The 27,628-nt window shown below is 40.3% G+C and overlaps 1 protein-coding gene across 3 annotated transcripts in view; it reads right to left on the reverse strand.

The window, feature by feature from the left end:
- The window catches only part of DLGAP1 (DLG associated protein 1), a 340,676-nt gene that overhangs the window by 59,866 nt on the left and 253,182 nt on the right, over positions 1–27,628 (reverse strand). The window contains exon 5 of one of the 3 annotated variants that reach the window (XM_050890761.1): positions 6,419–6,444. The exons of the other annotated variants lie outside the window; for them this stretch is intronic. Coding sequence (XP_050746718.1) covers positions 6,419–6,444 — 26 coding nt within the window. The remainder of the gene's footprint in view (positions 1–6,418; positions 6,445–27,628) is intronic. 3 annotated transcript variants of the gene reach the window in all.

Below are 27,628 nucleotides of genomic sequence, written 5' to 3' on the forward strand. Positions count from 1 at the left end.
AGAACCACCCAGAATTTAAAGTCTCATCACTTGAAGCACAGAAACATGCTACGTTCTATTTCCAATGAAGCTGAATCACTCATTTTTGCATGACATCATAACCAAAAATTCACTTTACCTTCTTTGCAGCACAACAGCTTTTGCACTGTCGCCTCCCCTTCCTTTTGATGCTCACCATCACTACCGAGAATGCAACCTTGCAAGACGCTAGGAGTACTGGCTCAGGAGTTTGAATGGTCCCATAAAGTTAACTCAAGCAAGCACTTCTATTCTCTCAATAATGCTTCCATCTTGCTATCAGGCACTTGCTGCTCTGTATTAATGTTACTTGCACGGCAGTGGCAGCTTCTTTCAGGTGGGTAGCTGCGTATTAGTTCTCTTTCCCAGGTCATAGCTTAACACTGTGGGATGCAATAACAATTGCACCAGGTGTGCTGTCTTCACCATGTTCAGCTCTGCTGAACTCAGCTGGAACGTTGATATTTGGGTTAGGTTCTGTCTCCAGCCATTGGACTGGAGTCCATACTGACTTCAGCTTGCTCTTGATGAAAGCCTTAGTCCCTGGTGCCACTTGGGGCACCAGTTTCAGTCTGTGATGCTGCCTGCTGCTTTTCATGTGGACAGAACCTGCAAAGATTTTGTGCTCTTTTTTGCCCCCAGCTGCTAAGTTTTACTGAACCTATCAGACATTGCTACACACGAGAAGACATTTTAAACACAAACTCATTTATGAAGTTGGGTGTATTGAGAAAAGAACAAATCACAGAATACAAGCAATGAGTTTTGAAATCATTGGCTAAATTTTGCCTTCTAGCACACACAATCAACTTTTGTAGACTTCTTTTTGAACCCATGCACCTGAAACCTGATTTTTTTTCACTTGAGACACTGTCTCAATTGTGTGCCATTACTTGAAAATAAGGCAACACACATCGGTGGAACTCTTAGCTGGAGTAAAGCCATGCTGACAATTAGGATTTCTATCAATTTTAAGAAGCTGTTTTGCTCACTGCAACACTGCAAGAGCAGCCAAACCTCCACTTCATTACAGCTGTCTCAGACAGTGGCTAAGGCAAGCTGCTCAAGACAAGAACAAGGCAAAGTAATGGTCTCTCTCCCAGCCACTCTCCCAGCTCCACTGACTTGCAGTTCAGCAATTTCCCTAGTCTGATGTGGTATCCTTCGCAATCCCTGAGTGGATTTTATTTCATTTATTTGTATGGTTGCTTCTTGAACCCATATAGTAACAACAAAACATCTAAATAGTTTTGCACATTTCATAAAAACAGTGACTTTTCTTCCCTACCCGTGTGCAATTCAATTTCAGCTTTTCTGGCACACTCATATCAATATACCATGCGTGTGATTGCCTCGTTGCTTTTTTCTACCTGTAATTGTTCACCTTACTGCTGATAACATTGACTGATGCAAAGACAGAGGTATACACAGAAAGGGGACATTTGCAGATGTGGAAACACTTTAAAATAAAATGTCTGTCAAACTGAAAAGCCCAACACTGATCGGGAAAGAAATTATGTTTTCCATCTTCCAACTGCACATTGCAGAAGATGCAAAGTTTGTTACAAAGGACAACTTTGAAAAAGTAGTTGACACTTTAATTTTTAAGAGAACTGAACGATGACATTTTCTGCTACGTAAATACTTGAAGATTAATTTTTAATTTGTCATTGGTAATAAACACACAAGCGTAGAAATGTCTGTTGGGTTTATAGGAACTTAACACTAATACAACTAGAGATAACGCTGCAGAACAATTGGAAGCATACAGCAGCAAAGCCCTCTTCACTCTCTGTCCACAGCTGCATAGAGGGTTAAGCTGTGACAAGTCAGCTGAAGGACTTGCCAGAATTATCATATGTCAACGTATTAATAAGCTGGAATTTGGCACAAAGAGATGACATAAAAAACATTTTGCCGTGGCAGATTTTGCCTGCCATTGGCTTTTTGAAGCTGAAGGCCCAGGATGACTCGGTTTTTCCTATGGCTGGGAAGCAGGTGGCCACGACCTCCAACAGCCCCTGTCACTCACCTTCTTGATGCGGCGTGAGCAAGAACTATTAGGACCTTCCTTCTGGAATTGAGCACCAAACAGCCCAAATTTGGAGATCAGGAGGGAGACCTAATGCCACATTCTTCAGCTAGTGGCTCTTCTTCCTACCCTTTTCCCATGCCTGTGACTCTGGCAAATGACTCAGTCACTTAAAGGGCATCACATACTTAGAGAGCTTCCTAAATTGGTACCAGGCAGATCTTACTTAGCATAGCAGGCTCCTGCGATGTAGAGCTGGGACTCAGCCTGCTGGAAAACCAGCTCAGGCTATATGCTTTTGCAATCTGGTGGTAATAAAAACCAGCAGCATACCTCCTAAGCCTCTTCTTCAGACTGCTGACAGTTCTATGTGTCTAGTATGTAACTGGCATCAGACAAAGGGAGATAAGCCTATAGAGTCACAAATAAAAAACATTCACTAAAACAGATGTATCGCAGCTATCACAGTTTCCACTTATTTTTGCACATCTTTAATAACTGCCAATCTGAAATGGGATCAGCTGACTGGCTGTAATATATAACAAATATGTTCATGTTTATATATGTCCCTAGTTTCCTCCCCCACATGTACACATTTGAAAAGCCTTGTGTTTTGCAGCCTTCACCCAAACATCTGCAATCATTTATGGAATAAAACAGTCTGCCATCTCAGCCTAGGTTTTTCAGTGCACACTACAACTGATGTCATTTTGGTATTTTGGATTTTCAAAAGAAACAAATAGGTTTCCAGGCAAACCACATCACAGAACATGCCACGGTTATCAGTTCAAAGAGCCTCACTGGCTCAGCAGCTAGTGCTGTGTTTCATCACGTCTTCCTGAGGTCAGGCAGGGAAATGCTAGCCCAGGAATACACATCTGTGTGTATACAAATAGCTTCAGCCTTCAGTTGTTCTCTCCTGGACTGCCCCCTGAAATAATCCTCTGCAAAGCACAAGAACTGTCAAGTACAGACTTGGCCAAGGGTAGACTTTAATATGAATCACGCTACATTCTGGAGTGTGGGTGTTTTGTATGTCATTTTAGGGATGAAGGAAAACAGACTGACTGAAACAGAGATCGTTACTGCACTATCCCATCATCTTACTATAAAAAGTCCCTGAAACTTATTTACAAAAGTGTATTCTGCTTGCATTTTGTCTTTCCTCTAGCCCACACCAGGGCTAAGGTGAGAAATAAACTCCCTAATGATCCCAGAGAGTGGAAGTAAGACTGGATTCAGGATGGACTGCTTAGACTTTAGCTTCTCCAATTTGGCAAAAGAAGCTAGACATGTTTTGGGTTCCCAAGAGGACCCAGCATGGATCCAGGCTCCAGTGAGTGACAGATTAGACTGGACACAGCAGAGGCAAAGCAGAACTGCCTCTGGGGCTGCTCCTGGCTAACCTGAACATGGTTTCAGTTAGTAGCCTCAGGCAAATCCTGGGCCTGTGCCTATGCCTATGCAACTTTTCTGAAGCAAATTCAGCTGCATAAATGAAACTAAGGTGTTGTAGTAAGGGGGATGAGAGCATGCTATCAGCTCAGCATCAGTAGGTATTGATTAAACACTTTGCTGACTAATCCTGACAGGCTACCAGTGATAAAATTACATCAGGCTCTAAAGATATCCAGTAAACTTTCTAAACAAATATCCTTTACTAAATTAGAGGAATAAACTGTTTGGGGGACTCAAAGGAGTGCTGAGTTTTTTAATATGTAAACCCTTTGGAGTAAGACGTTACATTACCTTGGTAAACGGGTTTGAACCTAGCTGAGCTAGGGAAAATATGCTGTAGTAGACACTGTATTTCAGATGAAGTGGAAGGTCTACAGTTTCAGAAGACCACAAACATCAAATGAAGCGTCCTAATACCTTGATGTAAAAACTTAAGAGAGAAATGAAGAAAATGCAAAAGATGGCTGTAAGACTGACTCAGGAGTTTCACCCCTGGAAATCAGTCCCTGCGTTGTCACTGGGACTACTGTCTGGTGCTTCTCTTCCCTGTTTGCAGTCTGACCTATGCAGGCACACACTGTTGTGACTAAGATTAATTTTATCGTAGGTTATACATCCTCATGAAAGGGCCCCAAAGGGTGAGTGTTGTTCAAAGTAGGCATTCAAAAGTACAGGTTTCTAAAAATGTGTTATTAAAGAAGAACTATATGAGCTTTGCAAGCCATATTTTCCCAAGGGCAAGCTGACCTTTTTTTCCTTGTTCTTACCCCTGAGGTGTGGGATTTCTTTTCACAGACAGAGATCCTGAAAGATCCTCGTGAGAAATGATTCTTCATGTTACAAATGCCTCCTCTGCTGTCCCTCCACACTGACTGGCAAAGCCTTCTGAGCTTTAAGGTAACATCACAACGATGATTTTTGAATGTAAGTCATGCTTGGCACTGCAATTTTAACTGTTTGTAGTGCTCTGGTTTTACACAAATATGATATCTCCAATGGTTTAGAGGACTTGTCCTTTCCACAGGCATGCTTATCTGATGAATAAATTTAACATTCATAAGCATGTGACCTTCCTTCATGTCTGCCTCGTCCAACAATATGGTGCCTCTATTCCTTTTTGACTTGAGATGCTAGTCAATTTTGGATTAGATGGTTGCTATTGCTAGGAAGGACTGTGGTGATGGAGTAAGCATCAATCTTTGAATCTTTGTTAACAAATAATAAAGGGAGTCTGACTTCCTTCAACTCTGGAAGAATCAAAGAGACAAAGATTTCTGTCTTGCAAATCTAAGCTGTTATCAGCACATACTTTAAGCAAAAATAGTCACTCCGTATTCCTGCCCACCCCCAGTGTCATGCCCTGAGGTTTTCTGTGCCATATCTAGCATTTTTGATGTACCTGTGTGAGTTTCTGCTGTTTCTGTCATGCACTGATAGGTACAGCTCAACAAATCAATGCCCCAGCTCCTGTGTTTGCTATTGCACTTCGGTCTTAAGAGATATTCACCGTGTTTTTATGTTTTGGGTGATGACAACATATTGCTTCAGGTCTACAGAACAGCTTGTTTTGGATATCTGTACTCAACGGAGGACAGTTGCTAGACCCACAAGCTCCTGTGCAGGTTCTCCCCATTTCCCAGCAAGCCAATGTTCTCCAGGTCAACCAGCAGGACTCGTCGTAAAAGCTACTTTACAAAAAATACTATTTCGTTGCACCTCAGTGCTATAATACTGTTGCAAAAGAAACACCTGCACTACTCAGGAGTTGTGGGCAAGTCACATATAGAAATCTTTTAGCCTCACATAGAAATGTCACAAGGAAATGTTTAAAAGTCTCTAATGAAAATGTCCCCAATGAATGGGCTGTTTACAAAGGATCATTTCAGCTCCTTTCAGAGCATGTATTAAGGACAAGGTTTGATGGTAGTTGTCTTCAGTGGTAGTACCGATGCAGATACCTTAGCCACTTCCTGCCACTTCTGCTTCGCTACATCCCCACCTGTACTGAAACACATCAGTTGGATGGTGCTGTCAACCAGATAAGGTACATGATACACATCACAGCTTTTACATTCAGGTTTTTTTCCCTTCTCTTTTCTTTTTTTAAAAAAAAAAAAAAATCCAGATTCACAGCACAGCTCCAGAAAATAGCCATATTAGCAGAGTTGGAGGGAGCAAGAAACTGTGAAATAGGGACAGAGATACTGTATGACAGTATCACTTCTGAAGACAGCGTGCTATCGCTGCAGCCTAACTTTAGGTGCATGGAGAAGCCCCTGTCTTTACACTGACTATGAAAGCATCCCAGGGAGATATCTTTTCCTAAGCTAAAGTTGGCCTTTATATATAACCTTTACTTCTCTCCATATTGTAGGAAAATTCAAATTTGTACACTGATTTTTACCATCAAAATGAGGAGCAATGTATTACCTTGCAACCAAGGAACCAGACCTGAAGTCACAGAGATACTGATATTTAAACAGATTTACAAAACCAAACCTTCTTAAACATCTGGTCTGCATAGGGGTTTCTGTGAATTTTACCAGACACTTATCCACATCATTAAATACCTAAATACATTTCTCCTCCTCTACATTCATGTTGGTGTAATTATGATAATAATTTGATTCTAGTTCTCTCAGGGTTCTTTCTTACCTATCGGAAAAAAAAGATTTACTGCCTGGATAATTCGTGTATGGTTCTGATTTAATGAATCAACGGTTAAACACCCACCTCTAATAACGCCCAGATCTTTTAAAAGATCTCTACAAGTCATCCACCTGAATGTATGAAGCGTCTTCTATGTTCACCATTATAACAATGCCAAGATCCTCTTTTTGTGTTGGTGAGCTCTGTAAAGCTGAGACACCTAAGAAGAGAATGGGCTCATCTCCATTAGATCTTACACACCTGCAATAAAACTGTTTAAAAAAATACTTTTGTTCCAGAATCCTTCACCTTGGCAGCATTGTGAAAGCCGGGGATATACAATTTAACATCAGGCTCAGCCTGGATTTACTTTGATATTCATCAATGAAAGGGTGATTTTTACAGAATACCCTTTTGAGAACAGAAGAGAACTTTGAAGTCTTCTGCTGAAAAGACAGCTGAATTGTGTAATGAGCTGATCTTTGCTTCATATTCCACAGGTGAAACTCAGTGTAACGGAACTGTGGAAAGTTAAGTACTGTGTCGATAATAGAAACTAAAAGCGGTCAGTGCAGAAGCATTAATTACATGTGGGGAAAAAGCAGAGACTGAGTCTCCACTTTAGTCCATTGTCTTGGAAGTTCAGCGGTGAACCGGAGAAGCTTCCCACCTGCCCTAGCATTGTGTGAACTGTAATGGAGTTGGGTCAGTTTGTTCGTTGAAATGTTTTTCTAAAAGATACTGGCATAGATTCACCTTGCGGCTGTCAGTGTGTTTTCTTTCAATCAGTTACTGCAAATCAAGCAGTTGCAAGAGCTGCTATACGGAGAGCCCAGGGGATTCACTTTTCCTGGTCCAGGCCAGCTGAGACTCCGTGGGCAGAAGGACAGACTTTTAGCAGGCACAAAATACAGGTATAGCTGCTGAAAGGGCAGGTCATCTCCAGTAAGTAGATAACCCACTTGCTTCTTTCCTATCTGTGTACCCAGATTTGCTTCTATGGAAAGCCAGGGCCCCTGGGGAGATGGTTGCACTGTGGTCCCTTTCCAGCACGCAGCACACCTGGGGACCAGGACTCTGAGGGTGCAAGGACTTTACCAGTTCAGACACAGGCACTCTGACAGAGGGAGGGCATGTGTGGATGGACCAGGAGAAGAGACTCATTTAATAAACAAGTGAAAAAGGTTATTTCTTATTTCCCGCTCATCTGGCTCTGGACATTGAACTGTAAGCCTCTAGTATTGCAAACAGATCTTAAAAAGTTACTGGACGGTAAGCAGGTGTTATGCAGCAACTCCTTGGTACGAAGAATCAGTGCATTGGAGTCAGCACTGAAAAATGGTGAAGAACGCAAACTCTTTCAAACGTCACTAGAATGAATGGTTTCACCATTTACATTTTTGTAGAGTCATGTCATCTGAACTTTTCTCTTTGGTTAGAAACCTCAGTCACGCTGTTTACAAGTACCGTATCCCGAGCCTTTCCTTTCCCAGCTCTCCAGTAGAACAATATCTCCCTCTGGTGTTTGCCAGCTATTGTTACCGCCTCAGCCACAGCCCTGGGAAACCCTGCCACATGATGTACGTATTATAAAACCTCTGTTCCTTGGTCGATGGTATTTTACGCTTTGGGCAGAAAGGACAGTGTGCTCCCATCAGGCACACGCCGGCCCCAGAGGCACTCACGTCTGCAGGTGAACATCACTGCATCAGGAGAAGTGGATTGCCAAACTCTGCTGCTGCCGAGCGGCTCACGGTGCCAAAGACTCATTAACATGCTCCCTGCCTTTATTTAATTACACGAACAGTAGGCTTATTGCAATGTGTGTGGATGCTTTATTTGATGAATACTGGAACTTACCGACCCAGTCCCGAGAGGGTCAGGATACATACAGGGGTATGTCAGGTGGCTGGATGATAGTTCAGAGTTAATGAATTGATGTGCTCTGCTCTTGGGACAAACAATGTGGAACCGTCATTCAGCTGCAAACTTATTTACAGGAATGCTGTCACAGCTTCAAGGCTCAAATCTGACCTACAAGTGAGTTTCAAGCTATATCTGCAGGCAGAGGAAGCAAAATGAGATGCAAGAGAATTAAGCTCCAGTCCTTCGGGCTAGACTTTACCTATCTATTGCCATAGTAATGCTGATTGTCAATTTCTTTAATTTAAAATTTGCAGGAAAATCTGAACTTTTTATGTTAAATATATATCACACAATATTTGTAAGTAAAGATCCAATAAATTTTTTTCCAGATTTTTGCTGTAATCCGATGATGAAAACAAATCTGCAAGACAAGATGAAGGAAACTAAATGTTGGAGACGATATGCATTTTGTCAAAGAGAAGAGGCTATTTTGATGGGCTGTTTAATAGAAATTCCTTCCAAAGAATCATGCGATCATTCAGCTGGGTGCTCTCTCCAAACAGCCCACAGGCTTTTTATATTTGACCTAAATGTCTGGAGTTTTGGGGTTTTTTTCTTTTCTTCAGCATATCACAGAACAAAAATCTGTAAGCTGATTATTGTTGCTGTTAATTCACTTCTGAATGCAAACATCTTTGCATATTTCAAACACTGGTGTGTAGAGCTGAAATCAGAAAAGTTAAAAGAGCTTGAAAGCTCCTACTAAATCCTGACTGTCTGGCTCCCTGGCCAATGCCTCATTATACAAAGTGTGTAACCATACTACACCTTTGATGTAAAACAACTCCCCTTTAATGTGCTGTAATCTCTTATTCCCTTTGTCTCTCAAATAATAATCCTCTTGCACATGGTAATCCTCAAAATCACATATGCTCTTTAAAGTTTTTCTTTTGGAAATTATTCATATGCATTTTCTGGGGACTGGCAACTAAATATTACAGAAAACCTGATTCTTCTGTCTTTGACCAAGCCAGTCTGAATTTTTCGTATTCCATATTCACTGCTTGGCTGGAACTGGGTCAACAAAATGAGTAAACAGTTTCTAGTTGTCCAGCAGAACAGTAGCGTGCCTACCTTTTGTTTGGTCAAGGCAGAGGCGCAACATGTCTGGGAGAGCTAACAGGAAACAAGTAAAATGACATTTTCTATTTGGGTTGTAAAACAGAGAATTAGATTTAGTCGTCTAGAACAATTTAAAAATATGTCCTCCTGGACTACTAAAACAAGCTAGTAAAAGAAAAATTCCTACCTCAGCAGTAATAATCAAGCCCCCTAGCACTGGCACCTGGACATTTACAAGTGTGCTACTGGCTACTCAAAATTTCATTATTGCAAGATTAAATGTTTTTAGATATTGCCACCTTAAGTCAGAGGTAGAGGTTAAGACTAGAATTACTTCATCAAATCAGCATATTTATTTAAATGATCTAATCACAACAACCAGTGATGACTACAATGTGAGTCTCATCAGGTCAAATGTAAGATCCTAAACGACATAAACTGCATTAATTGCAGGACATGATGAATATTAGCCTAAGAGTTCAAAAAAATCTTTTTATTTGCTGACAAAAGTGCACATTGCCATAAGGAATTTGTAGCAAGCTAGGAGGAGTGCTGAGGTACAGCTTCCAATGATACAACAGCACAACCTGCTGATCAGACCATCTCATCTTGTCTGTCTGAGCCCAGCCAGCTTGCCTCGCTCACTCCCTGAAAGACTAAGCGCAGAAATTTCTCCAGGTTTGCTTTTTACGGAGGGCAGGGTCTGCTGCCAGCAGGACAGATCCTGGTTGTACTGCTGGGGTCTAGGGGCATTTTATTCCTTTTGCCCTTGTTGGGAAGTGCTTCCCATTGTCCTCGGGCATGGGGATCAACCCATGCACAACCTCTCTGCGTTGGTCTGTCCTACACAGCCACGTTGTCCTCCCCTCTCCTGGGCCAGCAGGCAGAGCAAGGGATCAGCCGTGGGTTCTGGGTCAGCTGCTGACTCACAGCAGCTGCCCTGGGGGTGATGGATAAATACACCTGAGCTAAACAGCACAGCTCTCTGGCATCCTGAGTTAACATTTCACAGTCTTCATCATTTAATCTTGTGACTACAAGTCACAAGTTCTGTGAAACTCTCATCCTCGTACAAAATCAAAATTACCTTGCACTTACTTCATTCAGATTATAACCTATACCTCATGAGTCACAAACCAGAATGCAAACTCCCCAATTTCGAGAGTTTGAAGGAAGGGATCTTGATGGTCGCTCAGCCCAAGCAGCTTTGAACCTTGTTGGAGGTTTAGGGATGCCCCGCAGACCTGCAGGTCCCTCTTTGCAGTGAACTGCGGTAGCACATGTGTCGTAGCTCAAAGACTGCCACCCAGGCGTAACAAGAACAATAAATAGTACTGATAAACACTCCAAGCTGAAGTGGGCTGCACGTGGGAATCAGGCAGTACTATTTCTAAAAGAAAGGCAGGAAATCAGGCGCTTTTATGCCATTTCAAATGTTTACAGTAAATCAGCAAAATTAATGGTTCTAGCAGAGAGAAACTCTACTCTCACTGAGAAATTCACTGTACTGCAAGCAAACTAGCCAAATATTAATTTCCTTACAGCTGTTTTCACCATTTATTTCCTTGATTTGCCAAAATTAAGTCAGCTGAATTTTCTCATGAGTGCAAACATTTGTGTTGCAAAAAATAAGAAACTCAAGGATTTAATCCATTTTTAGGAAATAAAGTTAATTTATCAACTAAAAGTGCTAATCTTCCCATGTCACATGAAAGTCCAGAAACTCCAGATAGATATAAAACACTTGGGTAACTTGACTGTTTGCATGAAGATTTAGATTCTAAACATGGAAGGTAAACACCTGTCAAAAGGAACGAGTTTTAATTTGGCGAGCAGAAAAAAGTGAGGTAAAACACCAAGGTTACGACCAAGACCCCTAGGAAGATGCTAAACAAAATTTTTCATGCAGATGCATCAATGCATATAAAAAAGAAGTAACCTCATCTCCTCCATTCCTCTCACTAAGGAGGTTTAGAAGTCCAGCTGTCACAGGGAGCATGCTTGCTCTCTTTAGTCCTCATCTAGGTGATGACAAGCAACTCTAGCTTGCCAAAGCTTAATTAAGTAATCACTTTGCCAGACTTCATTAGCAGTGTATTGATTAGAAAAACACAACTTTTAAATTATGAAATATGTTGCCCTGTTCAGTTTCTGAACTTTTAAAATCAGCGTAATCACTCCTAAATCACTGCTTTAATGTTTGTTGATTGAAAAACAAATTATTGAGGTAAGAGCTAATAGTTATAATTAATACTATTTTTCTTTCATCTTAATTCTTAATTGAAATGAGATTAAATGAACAGGAATTAAAATAGAAGCCAATGTAAACCCACTGTATATGTTATTACTATGAAGAGAAGAAAACTTTAGTATTCAGATGAGAAGCTTAATGTTATCAGCACTTACAAGACTGGAATCAGAATGTCCAGATTAAAATTCAGGCTCTAATTCCCTTTTTATTTCAGCTTTCTCATCAGTGATATGGGGCTAATAATCCTTACTTTTGTCATTCATGGATTGTTTCAAGGATGAAAAATACAATGTCAATGTTGAGTATTATCATAATTAGTTTTAAAAGTGTGAATGAAATAATGAAGATATATCATAAAAGTAAAGAAATCGGTTATTTGAAACCATAAATGCACAACACTGAATTTGTCAGGAAATAGTAACAGTCTGATGAGGAAAAGAAATTAATCTTTTTTTCTTCAGTGGCAAGGAAACAAAATTTCAGAAATCACCACATGACTTTTTTTTCCACGTATTTCCCACTAAAGAGGTCCATTCTGAAAATGTTTATGGAGTAATTTTTGAGAGTTAAACCTATCACAGGTACAACTATCTTTTGATGTATGTATAGGTAGAGTCTAAGATTTTCACTTTATAGAAGAGTGGTGGTACAGACAAAGAACAGGAGTAGGGAAGTAGTAAAACGTTGTAGTTAAGTGGATTCCAAAACACCTAGTGATACATAAAAAAAGAAATTACAAAGCCCTATTTAATTACCTAACTGTATTAAAAAAAATTAACCCCTCCCACTTGGAGAATTCATGGAGAACATAAATGGCATAATGGTGTAACTAACTACAGAAGGAAAAAAAATCTCCTTAAAATATTAAAATTAGTGCCAGCAAAAGTAATCTATCAGAGTTTAAGATAACACATGACAAGCATAATCAGCTTATTATTTTTCCAGGCAGTCAGTAGAACAAGATGAATGACAAACCTTACAAGTCACAGCAATTTATCAGTTGCTTGTAAACCGATTTAGCTATATTGCCTTAAAAAGTGTATTGCTATACACCAGGTAATGGTCTGACTTCCTTTTTCACATCATGGACATCACCTGGTTACCCCTTATCTACAGTGGATTTTCAGGACTCACTCCACTGATAAACATGGGAGTGAAATGCTTTGGAAAATTTGGCCCTTTAACTTTTTTACTCCTAATCTCAGCAAAACTTCACACCAACAAGCACCTGCTTATCATTTAAAACAACGTTACTTAGTGGACATTGGCATGTTTCCTTGCAGAGACAGGCAAAACCCAAGTCTTACATTTACATTTATGACTGAAACACAGAAATTTCAACTCGCTTCATGCTTCTAGGGATTTCTAAATCAATACGAAGGCTTAAGCTCCAAAGCGATTTTTGGTATAAATTCATTTGTTTGGGTTGCAGGACCAGGAACTGATTTAGTTATTCTTTCAAAAACAAACTCAAAGTCATCTTATACTCCTTTCTAAAAAAACTGCAGGAGCAATTAAGTGAACCGGGGATACAACATGGATAACCTATGGCAAGGTATATGCAAAGGTCTACCTTTGCACATTGTTATTCGCTATGGAGAAGTGTCAATGCTTTTTATGTATGCTATGTAGCATGAGGATGAGACCAAAATGACAGAATTTTAAAAGCGACCGTAAAAATACTAGATTTTGTATGCTGACACACTTACCTGCATGGTGCTACACTGTTCTGTCCTGACTGATTAAAATCTGGACTAATTTTAAAATGAACCAACAGGACGTCAAAAGTACAACCCTATGATACCATAAGCGTGCTTTGTTTTTCTGCAGAAAATTAATCCTTTATTAATTGCATTCATGGTTAATATGACAGCTATCTGAAGAAAAATAATTTAATGATAGGCATTGGTCTAGATATTAAATTTCCACAGAAAAACAAGGAAGAACGTATGATACCATTTGGCTGTCATAAAATCCATGAAGATGTCATCCTTTGTCATTTCAAAGTAGCTTTAAAACCTTCAGTTAAGACATGCAGGTCTATCATTATGTCAAATCCCAAGCTTTTAACACCAAACACATGAGTAGTGTTGTCAGATCTGTCAAAACTCAACAACTTCGGCAGATACTAAATGCAGTAGCGCCGACTCGGTTGTCGGCAGCCGGTTGGCTCTAGTGAGGCCCGCTGTGGGACCGGGTCAGGATGCCTCTTTGGGAGGGCTCCAGGGCTCCCTGTCTCCCTCTGCTCCTGGCAGTCCCCTGGGGTGACCTTCTGGGCTTTCACCTTCTCTAAAAAACCCTGGGTGAGCCTGAGCGCAGGGCGAGCTGTCTTGATGATGGAGGGACAGTGAAGGGATTTAACAGGTGGCTGGTTGCTTGACTTTCTGTTTAATTGACCATCTTAATGCTGCCGAGATCAAATTATATTGTTTACAGTGTGTTATGAAACACTACTTTGGACAGGGTATTTTTCATTATTATTGAAATCAAGTAACTGAATACAAAGGGCAGCTGTGCAAGAAACATATTTTGTAGCCAACACCGTATTGTATTACATTATACTACCAAAAGCACACAGTGAATGTCAGAGGGTGTAAGTTTTCACGGGCCCAAGTCTTCTGTAGCTGCATCTTTCCTGAATGAAGACATATTATGAGAACAACTAAAAAATATTTTAGAGTTTCAGTTTTCAGAGAACGATTTCTTGTACAGTGGTTATGTGCCCAACTCTATATGGCTCAAGCTTTGAAATCATAAAACCAAATATATGTATAAAAGTTATGAAAGCTTTTCATGCCAGAAATTGATAATTTCAACTTTGATACATCAGGTCCTTACAGGATTTGAAAGAAGCAGCTGCACGGAACAATTAGGCAGCTGGAGATCAACCCTCTGCAGCCATATAAAGCTCCAGTTTCTGAGCCTGCAGGGATATGAGATATCAGATTTTAAGTAGTGACGTCTTAACATGCAGAAGAGCTGTCACTGCTGTTTTCGGTTTCAAGAAGGGAAATTATTTCTGGGGGTAAAGCCAAATTTAAAGAGGAAACATTTTGGGGGTGTATTAAGGCTAAAGCTGGAAGCTCTTTGAAATGGCAAACACGTTTGAAACAGCATAGTATAAGTCTTCCTTTTAAACATTAATTATCACTACATTTACCTTTTCTGAAATACTTGAGTTTTAGCCTTGTTTACAATGTGTTCTAGTGCATTTGTGTATGATAACTCTTACAACCCAAAGGTAAAATGGTAACAGCCTGTGGGATCACTTTGTTCCAACATTTTTCAGTCTCTGCAAATTTATTTTTAATAACAGCTTTTTTACATTTGTAAATTTATTAATATGATTCATCAGATCTGCAGACCCTTAAATACTGCACGGAGAGCATACAAAAGTGCTCCACATATACCAACACTGAATTCTGCAAAAACTGGTGGGACCTCTCTCAGAGCTAGCCAGGTACTATAGGATCCCCAGCAGTGCTTAGCTCCATTTGCATCTTCTGCCTATAAAAGAACTCCATATCATAGTTGAAATGACTTAGAGTCTCATCATGAACATGAATTGTTACAAAACCCATATACTGGAGATCCCAGGGGAAAAGACACACACAGGGGCATAACCTACAATTTAAACTAAATTCAAGTTGCAGAGAAATCAGAGGACAGAAGATAAGTTATAAAGTGTATATTATATATTTTTCTATATAATCAATATAGCCATACATCTCCACATAACACATAAGCCTTCCTAGAGGATGCTGGAAGAACAATAAATGCCCTGTACTCAGAATGTAAAAAATTACAGCCTGTATAAGCCTTAACTTAGCCCTGTTGGCTATTTCTTCACAAAATGGCTACTAATTCAGTACAGAGAAAAAGCAGTGCTCATCTGGTCAGCAACTCTGCCATACATTGGGTTTTCTTTCTTGTTCAATGTGCAGTCCCATCATAGGTCTACTAAACACAGCTCACACTACACCCAAAAGACAGAACTCCTATTTTCCTTGGTGGCTAACCTTTTCTTTCAGAAAAAAAATTATTTATTTTAAAATCACCCTTCTGAGGAAAAGAGAGGTTAATTACTCGCATTTCAGAAGCGGGGAAATGAGAAGCAGAACAGTTAAATTTAAGATCACCTACAATTCTGAGTGCCCAATCTGAGACGCTGTCTAATTTTCCAGATTGCATCACCTCCTACATGCAAGGGAGAGCTCCCTGTGGCTTCCGTTCTACCTCAGCACTTCCACCAATCCAGGCCGCATCTCCAGCCAGAGACCTATGAAACAACGAGCTCAAAGCAGGCGGACATGTCCCTGCCCATGGCAGTGGGGCTGGGAACCGGCGGATCTTTCAAGGTCCTTTCCAACCTGAACCATTCTGTGATTCTGTGATTCTATGACATCTGCAGGAAATGACTTGTTTAACATCACACAGGAGCTTTGTGTCAGAAGCGGGGCAGAATGCAGCTCTCCAGGGCAGCTTTCCATGGATTTAACTGTGAGGCCATCCTTTTTATTGCTGCAGTTCCCTGGTCTCATTTGGTACACACCTTCTTGCTTCTGCAACAAATGAATCTTGGGCTCAGAGGACAATAACTTCCCTTATTTCTTATTCCTAGACCACCCCAGATTACCTCCTGAGCAGAGTCCAGTCTGTTCCCCACATGAAGCAGGCAGACACCTTCAGGAAAACATAGTAATCCTTGTAATTAAGGATTGTAACATACAATAGGTGCCCAATGGAGCCAAAATAAGACTGTGCATGTAAGTTTAAGTCTAGGGTTTTCTACTTTGCTTCACTTGATGACTTTAGGCATGTTCTTTTAAAGTAATTTTGGGTGTATATTTTCCTGTGTTTATAGAAAAGCAATGAGAAAACAAAGAAAAGAGAAGTTTCCATTGTGAAGCATAATATTGAAAATCATGAGCATCATTAAACGAGACTGAAATCTACCTCACTGCTGGCTGAAGCACCAGGGGTAACAAATAGCAGGGGCTGCCATGCTCCAGGTGGACCTAGAGGGGAGACACACATGCCTGTGGGCATTTACAGATGAAGAAGAAAGGGAAACCTCAGGAACCCGACCCGGGCTCTGAAGGGGAGTGTGGCATGCAGAAATACACATTTCCATTGCTCCTCACCCAGCCTGCACCTTTCTCTGCCCTTTCATCCAATTTGTTCCCATTTCTCTCTCTTTCTCCAGCCATTCCACGCAATCCCAGCTTGCCCTCCTCTTCCAGCAGTCATTCCTCTGGCATCTTCCCCCAGTCCGGATACTCCCTGGCCATCCAAGCCACAGTCTTCCCTCCAATGGTCCCAGCCATCGCCCTCTGCCTCTGGTTTCAGCCTCCTTAGCAGTTCCTCACTCCCAGCTTCTTCATCAAAATGTTCATCAGCCTTTTTTATTTCTATGCTGTCTTCTTGAGTCACTTTGAGTTTTCTGTATTTTAAAAACCACCTACTTCAGGTTAAAGTCTATTAAAACTTATCTTCTCAAGTTTAAAAGCTTTTCTGGGTCTTTTTGGGAAACTCACTATGAGGAATAGGCTGAATGTGACCTACCTTAAAACATCAACAGACTTGAGGTCCTTTCCCAGCTGGTCCCAGCTGAATCTCTCTCTGATCATGGTGGATCCTTTTAGAGATCCAAGTTCAATACTTTTCCTCCTGTAGCTTGCCACCTAAGTCTTCTTGCCTTGCCTGTCACCACCTCCTAATTTTTAGTCCCAGGCTTACCACAGTGCCATTCTGGCTCCTCGTCCATCTCAGAGTCATCAGCAGTTTATAGGTATCCTATGAAGTGACCGGTTTGTCTTCCTGGCATTTGCTCTTGCAGCTCCCCAAGAGAGTTTGCTTAGGCAAACACTTGGCCCTGGGGTTGAGCATCTGTCTTCCAAGGTTTCATGCGAAAATGTCAACACAGTTCTTTTTTTAAACAAAGTACATCGCCATGGTGTGGTGCTTGAGGGTTTTTTCCCCCTCAGCATGTGAGAAAGCTTTAGCTTTGGAAACAAAACCATCTTGTTGAACATGTTATGCATTATCTTTCTTTTTTAAAGATGGCCATGGAAGACAGTAAGTGTTTACGTTCTGCTTTAGTCTCTTTACTAGGAAGCAATGCTTGCTACAAAATGACTTTAAGGGAACGAGGCATCCGTAAATTAAGTGAAGATCTCTGGAAGAAATCACTAGCTATTTGCTTTATGTGATTCCCTTTGTTCCAACGTGAGCATATATGCATAAGTAAAACCACTTGTTCTCAGGTCTTACAAAAGTGATCTCCATCTGTGTCAATGTGAAAGGCCAGAGAGCTGCAGCACTGCTTGGTAAGGCTTACTGCTGATGCTAATGAAGAACAATCACATTGGAGGAGGAAGCAGCCACATCTCATTTTTGTCATTGGTCTGCTGGAAAGCTATGACCCACATTTGCAGTTACCTCCAAGAAAGTTCTCATTTATTCATTTTCATTTTGAAATGGCCCTTTGTCAAAAGCACAAGCAGGTATCCTTCAGGGGAATGTGAATTCATACTGCAACTTTCTGCCTGGGACCAATTTGTACCCTAAATTAGGGGCAGAAGCAACTTATTGATGCAAATAATGTAAACAGGAAAATCCATTCACAAATCTTTCAAGATTGAACAAACCTGACAAACTAAAAATTAACAAAACTGAGGCACAACAGCAGCTTTCAAGAAAATAAGCATTGTGTAGTAATAAATTTGCAAACCTCTGCAATAGAATGGGCACGTTTCAAGTAAAGCACCTGTTGAAATATTTTATTAGCCTTCCAAATCAAAAACATCATTTCACATTCCTTGTTTGCAGGATCAAATGTCAGTCTCCTTGGAAGCAGGAGGTGCAGCAGATAATGCCCTCTGTTACACTTTCAACAGCGCTTGCTAGTTGTTACTTTCCAAGCACGTCTTTCTGTTTTTCTAAATGTTGCGAGAACAGTTTTCATTTTTGCAAATGAAGGGAAGGAATGATGGTATCATGGCAGTTGCACGATTTCCAGAAAAGTGAAAGACAAAGGGCACGCTGGCGAGGTTCATGCTGTGCTGCAATTCACACTCAGATGAACTTCACTCCTTGGAACTGTCTGTCCTCAGCGCTCGCTGCAGCTGTGAAATTCGGAGCTGCGCCTTGGCTGCTGCTAGCTACAGCATGGCACGGTCACACATCACAGCCCGTCAAGCACTCAGGAGGCTTGACGGAGGCTAAAGGAACTAGCACCGAGCACACCTGCGTGATTTTGTGGTGATTTCACAGATATCCTCAGCTGCTCAACTTCAAAAGACATGAAATAATGGATTTACTTCTGACATCCAAAGAGGATAATCTAGGATGTATTTATTTCAGGGCAAAATTCACTCTGGCTACAGAAACAGTGTTGCCTTTAGTGTTCAATAAGAATTTTTAACATTTCAGTTAGGGTACATAAAAAGAAAAAAGGGATTAGCTCATAACTTTTCAGATATCAGAACTACGCTTAATTCATACTACTGCTGTTATTATCAACCTAATTTTTGTAAAGGGAATTGTATTTAGTTTAAACCTACCTAACGGTTTTGTATCTTGTGCTGGAGTAGATCCTTATGGCCAATTCTGACCCATTAATGAGATGAGGGCTCCCTGAAGGCATCAAATGAGATAAATCAGCATATGCATATGCAGTTATGAAAAAACTTGACCCGGTGCCACACAGTCCATGCATCTGAATGAAATACAGGCGTTACTTTTGCCCACAAGTTTTACATTTTTTAATCTGTAAGTTGAAAGAACACAATATACTGTAATTGTACTGTATTTGTAACAACTTGTTCAAAAAGAGATTTTTGTAAAAGAACAATCATGAAGTGGAATTGAGCCAGTCAGATTACTGGCAAAGCTTCCTGCTGAATATGATTAGATAAAGGGAAAACGGAGACTGGAGAAAATTGATCCTCTCAGCAGAATTTGCCATAATTACATGCAGGATGAGGAATTAGTTATTATTCTACTGTTAAATTCCTCAAGTGGCCAGAAGGAACACTCTTGCATAATCTGCTTTTTTGATCTAGTCCATGCGAAATGAAGATCCTGTTAAGAAAAATGGAGATGTGGCTGATCAAGTTCTATAAACCTGGTAATTTTTCTCCCTAAAGGTTAGAAAGTGGAAGGATGTATTGGGATTGCCTTACCAGCACTTCTCCAAGACTAGCTTCTGTTTAACAGAAGGTTTAATTTGAAGAAGTAAAATCATTGAATTTCACACATGCATTCATCCCTGGCAAGTTGCAATGCAAAAAGCCTCTAAATCTCAAATCCTATTCTTGTAAGGCAACTTCTTTGCAATGGTTCATTGCTAGCATGACCTGAACTCTGCCCCGTCGCAAGAGCAATCACATTGTTGTGAATCAAATTCTTGTGTTTTTACTAACACAACCAGACTTTTCTGATTGCAAGCTTCTGTTTATGCAAGGAACTCATGGCTTGGAGCACAGCTTTCTCATCGCTACCTAATTCACGTGGAGACGGTACTAATAAGATGAAAGAATAATTAGGAGCAGATAAAAATGACTCGTTAACACAAACAGGGAATAGGCAATGTAGCCTCACGAGAAGGGGGGATCGCCCTTCATGTTACTGAGTGCAGTGAAATAACAACAATGAAATTGTGATAGGTTGGCACGGCTGGCCCATGGGCTAACAGCTGAGTTAGGTAACAGAGGAACCGTGAGCACAGCTGTACAAGTGGAAAACTTCTCAGTGCTTTTCCTTTCCAAAAATCAGAAACTGTTACATAATTATTCAAATTAGCAACATGAAATGGAATCAAAGGAAAAGGAAACAAAAGCAAGAAGCTATGAAAAGGGACAGCTTGTCTGAAAGATAATTATATACGGTTAAAAAGAGTAAGAAAAAAAGCACTGTGTTTAGTATGCCTCTAGATTAGCAATGATCTTTCCTTAAATGCAATCTGCTCTGCTAATTCTCCCCATTTCTTTTATTATAGATGTTGCAAACATGATGGCTTTATAGTTCATGACTGGGTGGGTGATCTTAGCTGCAATACTACTACAAGCCACCCATATCCAGTCTGCTGAGATGGCCTCACTGTAATTCTAACTGCTAAAATAATCACTAATTAAAACATAAGAAGGAAAAGAAGGAAAAAGAAAATCTGATTCACTAGTAGGGGCCCAGAAAAATCTCTCAAGTTGTCAGAGCTGTAACACTGTCATCTCCTCTTTGCTTCCTGCAGCCTCCCATGTAACCCATTCCCTTTCTTCAGCCAGGAATGACACTTGCCTGCTGGAGCCGCCCAGTTTGTCCAACAGCACATTTGCCTGTGAATGCACAGAGTTCCCCTTTATGCTAACCAGAAGGGTGCAACTGGGAGAAACCAGAAAATTAACATCTAGGCAAAATTCAGAGGAAATGACTGCCACAGCCATGAGTGATTAATATGTAGGTGCACAGTGGAGAGAGTTGCAGACCCGTAACATTATGCAATAATGCTTTCAGCAGATATAAAATATGACTTTAACAGATGCTATTCCAGAGAAAGCAGCTGTATTCCAGAGGTGGCTGTAGAGGTGGAAATTCAATTAAAGGCCTTGAGACAACAACAGCTCTAGCTGTATGTATGCCATAACTGATGGGCAAAGGGCATCTGAGACACTGGGAGTTCTTCCCTAGAAATGCCTTTATTTATTCTGTACATACCACTGGCCCAGACGCAGCAAATACTTTTATGCCATATAATTTTTAGGTATTCTAATTTACATCTTTAAGCTGGAGGCAGATAGCAGCACATCCTTAGAGTTTGTCTCAGAATATATAGTTATGCACTACTGGATGGTAGTTCCTCAATTTTTGTGAAAATGTCAATTGAAAAGTCTGTTGTCTGACTGCTGGAGGTGTTGCTGGCTGACGAACTAAAAGATATATACATTTTTCATAGGCAGGAAAAGGTGAAAGATAAAAATCTATGGGATAAATACAAGTATGGATACATCATTGATTTTCTCCAAAGCAATATTATAGAATGGTTGGAGAGCTATTATCTGTAAAAATCAGAATAAATGGCCTAGGAAAAATGGTGACTGACATGAGTGTCATGAGGTCATCAGATATAGTTTACTAAACAGCAGTTTTTATTGAGTAAATGAGCAATCCCATTAGCTTCAGCTTGTCCCCAAACAAATCTTCATTAACTAACCACTTCTGCCAAGCATGGCAAACAGCTCAGGCTTGAATATTGTAGGGAGTCATCAGGGACCGAGCCAGAGAAATCACAGTGTAAATACAAGTCTAGGAGAAGACATGCCAGTTGCCTTCAGCCTCAGCAAGTATTAAAATATGGATTCAATGGAGATAGAATCGGAAATCTGCAGTGAGAGTAAAGATGAATCAAAGTGCATGAAATTAAAAGTTCTTTACAAAAACACATTGTAAGCAGACAAACTGATAAGAATCAGCAAAGCAGCTAAAGTGAATAGTGGAAAGCTGACTGGCAGATGACTTGTGCATCGGCAGCACATGAAGCATTTGCAGGCCTCATTCTACAAAATTATTTAATTACATTACCACTTTTGTGATGTGAACTTCTTTTCACTTAAGCTAATTTGAGAAATGCAACACTTTCCCCTATTTGATGAAAAACCATGATTTCTTAACTTACTGCACTTTAAGGACGATGTATGCTAATTTGGATTTTGCAAAATCTCTACAAACTGCCCCAGTAGAAAGATACCCACTTCTTCCTGCTACGTTATCAGAAAGCAAACATGCACCAGTTTTATTTTACAAGTGAAATGTTTTTCATAACAATATGAATGAGCTAGATATTGCTGACAGCTTGATTTAGTAATTTCCCCGGGCTTCTTTCTCTCTCCTAAGAAGCATAATGTCATGCTCCAATAACAATAATAGACTTTTCAGGAGAGAAAAATTAGCTGTAAAAGATGATGCCAGATGATACCAATGCAGCCAGCGCACTTCAGTATCAGAAGCTGACAATGCCTCAAGCCCCAAAGAAGTTAATACCACGTTGAAAGTGAGAAAAAGAAAAGTGGTTTTTGAAACAGGAAGCCTAGACCAGGTGGGTATGACTAATTCTGCACCCATGATTAATGTCACATGTTCTGAATTACTACACTGATGTTGTTCGATAACCACACTGTTCAGTTTTGGAGATTAGTGATAGTAATTGGCAACATTTTGCAATTACACAGGTTCTGGCTTGGGATAAAAAGACTTTCTTCCTTGTGCTTCTGCACAGGCATTGGCCAGAATGCCACCCTAAAAGAGTCCCCGACTCCTCTCCACGCATGCTGGAGAGGCAGCCGTCTGAAGATGGAGTAAGGCTTCCTCTCCTCATCAGCAGTAGCTGGCAAAGTTATTTTTTTGCCAGTTCTTCAAAGGTGATGCAAAGGACACGCATATACCAAACTTAATGTGTTGAGGAGGAGAAAGCACAGATGGTTTGCAGGAAGTGCACATGACTGCAGTGCAAATAGAAATAATCTCTTTAATGGAGTCATGCTAGTTTTGCAATGGGTGGTCTTTTTTTATGATCATTTAGCACATGTGTATGAAATATGGTGGCGGTGGTCAGTTCACAATATGATGTTATGGACAACAGATGCAAGGCACTTGGTATTGCTCCATCTCATTCTGCTGAGCATGATCTCCTTGCTAATTGTGGGGGTGGAAAGAAAGATACAGCCGCTCCTTCTGTCTCTTCCATTTATGAATGTGACAGAAACAATCTTGACATTGGGTAAAAATCAGTTTTTCTTGTGCTGCAAATTTGTCTGCTACTACAGCATAGGGAAAGTGTAAATATTTACCTCATTGACATTTCCCAGGATCTCATCTTTTCTAGCAGCATAATAGAAAAAAAACTCAGCATTTGAAAAGATTCCCCAGAAATTATGTTTTGCAAACCATTTCTATATTATTCCCTGGGATCTGGTTGCACAATTTAAGCTTTCGACAGAAAAAGGACTAGAAATGCTTACATTTGTATCTTCTAAAAAATATCATAAACTGGATTCCAACAGATTCGTGCTCCTGACCCAGACTCTTCTGGTTGTAAAGGCACCTGCAGTGAAATAGAGGAGCCAGATGTTTCTGTGACACCAGGCATATGGAAATTATGAGCTGATTCTATGGTGCTGGCAGCTGAGGACACTCAGCACCTTTTACAATTAGACCCTCAATGAGCAAAGTTTGCAGGAAAAGAAAGATCTGTCTCACTTTTGTAGCTTAACAGAATGCTCTGATCTGCAGTATTGTACTTAAAATATTTTAAAAAGCATCTGCAAAACAGATGGGGGAAAGTGTTACTCTTCACTTGATGAAATTCCAACACTGCTGCTGCGGTCCCACAAATTCCCACAGCTATTTAAGCTTTCTATCCAGTGCCTACTCTTATCTGTCACGTTCATTATTTTCCATTCACAAGTTTTGCCAGCCTTTTGAATGCAATAAAGGGATTCTGGACGCCATTAATTTGATGACCATCTCATATCCTCTATATCTCCTGCCTGCAGGGAAACTGGAGACTCATCACAACCAGAAAACATGTTCTAAAATAAGTATCGAAAACTGGCTACACTGGGGGATCAAACAGCATCAATAAAACGTGCTAGATAGATAGCACACCTTCTCCATCTAGTCTACACACCAAGTCATATGTGATGAAGGAATAAAGAGAAGACAAAGCATTTTGGAAAAACTCAGGTTAAAAGCTCTATGCATCTATTTCTCACCATCGACTATTCACACAGGGAAAGGTGTTACTGATTCTACATTTTGTTGAAAAGAATGATATTTGAAGTGCAGGACACACTTCTGTTTTATGAAACTATTCTGGACCCACTTTGCTACTCAAAATCAGTTTCTTCCTTGCCCTTCTCCCTCCCCTTTTGTCACTTCTTCTCACGTTTTTTTCTTAGCCGTCAAACTCTTTGCCCTTCAATGAAAGGAGGTACGTTGAACTAGGAAAAAAAGTATGATATTAAGAGTAAAAACTGCTTTAACTCCTACTTATTTACAGATACATGTTTTCTCCATTGGTGCATGTGACCCGTAGGGTGAGCTATTATATTTTATTAAATAAAAAAACTCCCACCCTCAGGCTCAGTACCCCTTCACCCTACAGCTATTACTCAGCCATCCCACCCAAGCTCACAGGTCATAAGACCAATCTTTGTACTTAGCGCGAGTCTTCTCAACTAACTTAGTCATACATACACTCCGTAAGGCAGATATATACTTACATTCTCAGTAAGCATTGACAGAAACAGGAAAAGGCTCTCAGGACTGCAGCATATATTTGAAGTCCAGAAAGGGGGATGACTGGGAAGGTAAATCAGATTATGGGAGGATGTTCTCATTCATAATGCCATGTGTAATCTGTGGAAGTACACGACACCAGAACAGATGTTGATGTGCTGCAGGCTGCAGAGTCCGTGTAGACAAGGAGCGCCTGTTCAAGCATTAGCCCCGCAGGTAGCTGATGTGAGGTTAAACACAACCTCCCACTTACACAAAATGACACTGTACACTTTTGGGTGAATGTGATGCAGCTTTTTGGATGTGGATAAAGTCCTAGAGGAATATTTGGGAAGGGTGAACGTTGGTACTGGAAATCTTAACTAATGACTTCTTGCCTCTATGTCTTCTGTTTTTTTAAAAGAGAATAAGCATTTCAGTCTTAGCTGTGCATTAATATCCCTTTTAACATGACCTAACTTCGTCATAGCAACATTCCAGAGGGAAAGAGATGGCATGAAGCAATATGTATAAGGACAGAACTAGCTCCCTTGGAAGTACGTAACAAGACAATAACTGACTTCACCTATATCAGAGCATGCAGCCTTGCAAACCACACTATCAGAGCTTCCAACACAGATGCAATACTTCCCCTCGCCCCACCTCCATCTCTCTGAATACCTTCTTCCCTTGCTTCCCCTTTTTTTTAAAAAAAAAGGGCAAATGGTAAAATGTCACATGAGAGTTCAGGGAACTGTGTGAGATAAGACAGTGTAAGGCCACGGCACCAGGCGACAGCTAGTTCTGTCACTTGGGTGTAAATTACCCTTCATGCAAATGGAAAGCAGCAGATTTTCTCAGGACTTCCTGAGGCAGTTAGATTGGGGCTAGTAGTTCATGGATGGGTTGGGTTTTATTCATAGCTTGTTTATTTTTGGTCTACTAAGACCCTGGCTTTTTTCTGCCACAGATGTATGTCATTTTATTTGACTCTTAACAAAGTTCAGGAGAAGAGAGTTAAAAGAAATTGAGAGCAAGTAATTTAAAAACAGAAATAGCCTGCTTTGTTTAAACAGAGAGTCTACCAGCATTTATTTTGTTACACTATTATAATGTTCTGACTTCCATCTAAACTTTCCCAGAGGAATACAGATCTACATTTTACTTTAGCTAAAGACAGAATTAATTTGAAAAATCATTACAGCAAAGAGAACGGTTATCAAGCCACCATCATCTTGACTGTGCAGAGACAAAAAGTAGGCGTCTTTCTCAACAGAACAAGCAAGAGAGCTGTCACAGTAGAGGGTTCTGTGATATTATTTATTGGTTTTTTTTTTCTCCTCTGATAGCTTAGCTCAAATCCTTGATCAAAGCAACTAGGGATTGTTCTGTTCTGATGGCTTACTGCATTTTAAGTGGAATGCAATTTAGCGCTCTCCCATCTGACCAAAGCCAAATTCAGTAAGGGAAAACAATTTCCAAAGACCAACACATCCATTTCCCCCTCGAGAGGCCAGACAAAGGTTGCGGCATTAGAACAGATTACCAGCATCTGCCTACAGTGTGCCTTTGATAAAAGGGACTATTAGACTGTGATGGCAGCTAGACTGTCCCTCTTTGCAAAATAACATTAAGCACTTTCCAGATCCCAGTATTCCAGCTGCATTGTGCTTTGTTATTGAGCATTGTAAGAAGCAGTGCAGTAAGATCGGTGTAATGGCAAGAAATAAAAAGAGTAAATCACATCTCTCTGTATACTTCAGAGCTTCTGTAATTTTTTTTTAACGTACAGATTTCTTTGCTGCCACATTTCCTTTGGGTTTATCTATCTGTGGCATTACTAAAGAAAAAAGGCAGTCTGTGTTTCAAAAAGTGGTTAATAATATACGCACCCCATAGTCCACCATAGCTTCAAAGAGCCAATTACTGTTAGACTGTTGCATAACACATATTTAGGAAGCATGAAAATGTGTAATTATTTACTGGATCCAGTACCTAATGTATCATATCTGAGCTCTGAAATGGGAATTACTGACATGATGAAATATAATGGCTCCAAACGAATTGCTGTAGTACAAGAGGGGCCCTGCAGAGCTGTACTCATTAAACCCACTTATTAAAAATTCTTACTTAGTTTTTTGAAAATCCAAAATCACTCAGTTACTTTAAAAAGCCCATCATCACCAAATATCTCATCTGTAACTTCTTGGAGTACGCTATGGCTCAAGAGAGCGTTGTAATTATTATATCTGAGGACAACCAAAATATTCAGGTTTGTCTGAAAGGAATGACGTGGAACTTACTGCAGGTGAATGGCAACACATTGCTGAAGACTGGACAGCAGCGCACACTAAAAAGAACAACCTGAGTTATTTTTACACACTGGGTGTCTTAATTAAGCATAGCCCCTTCAGGAAAGAGGCCTAAGTCTTGCTTCCCAAAAGACAACTGTAGTTAAAAGCAACCACATTAGTCTATTTTAGGAAAATGGCAGGAATTATTACTGAAAATGTGATCGCATTATATAAATCGGGGCATGTCTTCAGCTTACCGATTCAGCTCATTTCTGTCATCGCCATCACAAAAACATTGCATCGCAAATAATCCAGAACAAAGAAAAGATTCAAGTCTTTGTTGTACTTCTCCATAAAGTGAAAATTGAATTCTTTGCCCTTCATTTGCTATCTGCATCTCAGCTAAGGGACAATGTAGCCTTAATTCTAACAGAGTTCTGTTGTTTTAGAGCAATGACCAGTCCCTGAGGACAACATTTTGGAAAAGGTTATACTGTCCTCCCACAATATGTAAGTGGAGACAGACTGTGGGTTTATTTTATATTCTGCTGCACATTCTACCCATTAGTTTGCCATTATAAGCCGGCACTGCTACGGGAAACCTGCTTCCTTGCAATGTAATTCCAGGCATATTTCAAGAGGGGTTGGTTCCCACTCCTGCTTGCA

The sequence above is a fragment of the Gymnogyps californianus genome, chromosome 2 (assembly GCF_018139145.2).
Source record: "Gymnogyps californianus isolate 813 chromosome 2, ASM1813914v2, whole genome shotgun sequence".
NCBI classification, from domain to species: Eukaryota; Metazoa; Chordata; class Aves; order Accipitriformes; family Cathartidae; genus Gymnogyps; species Gymnogyps californianus.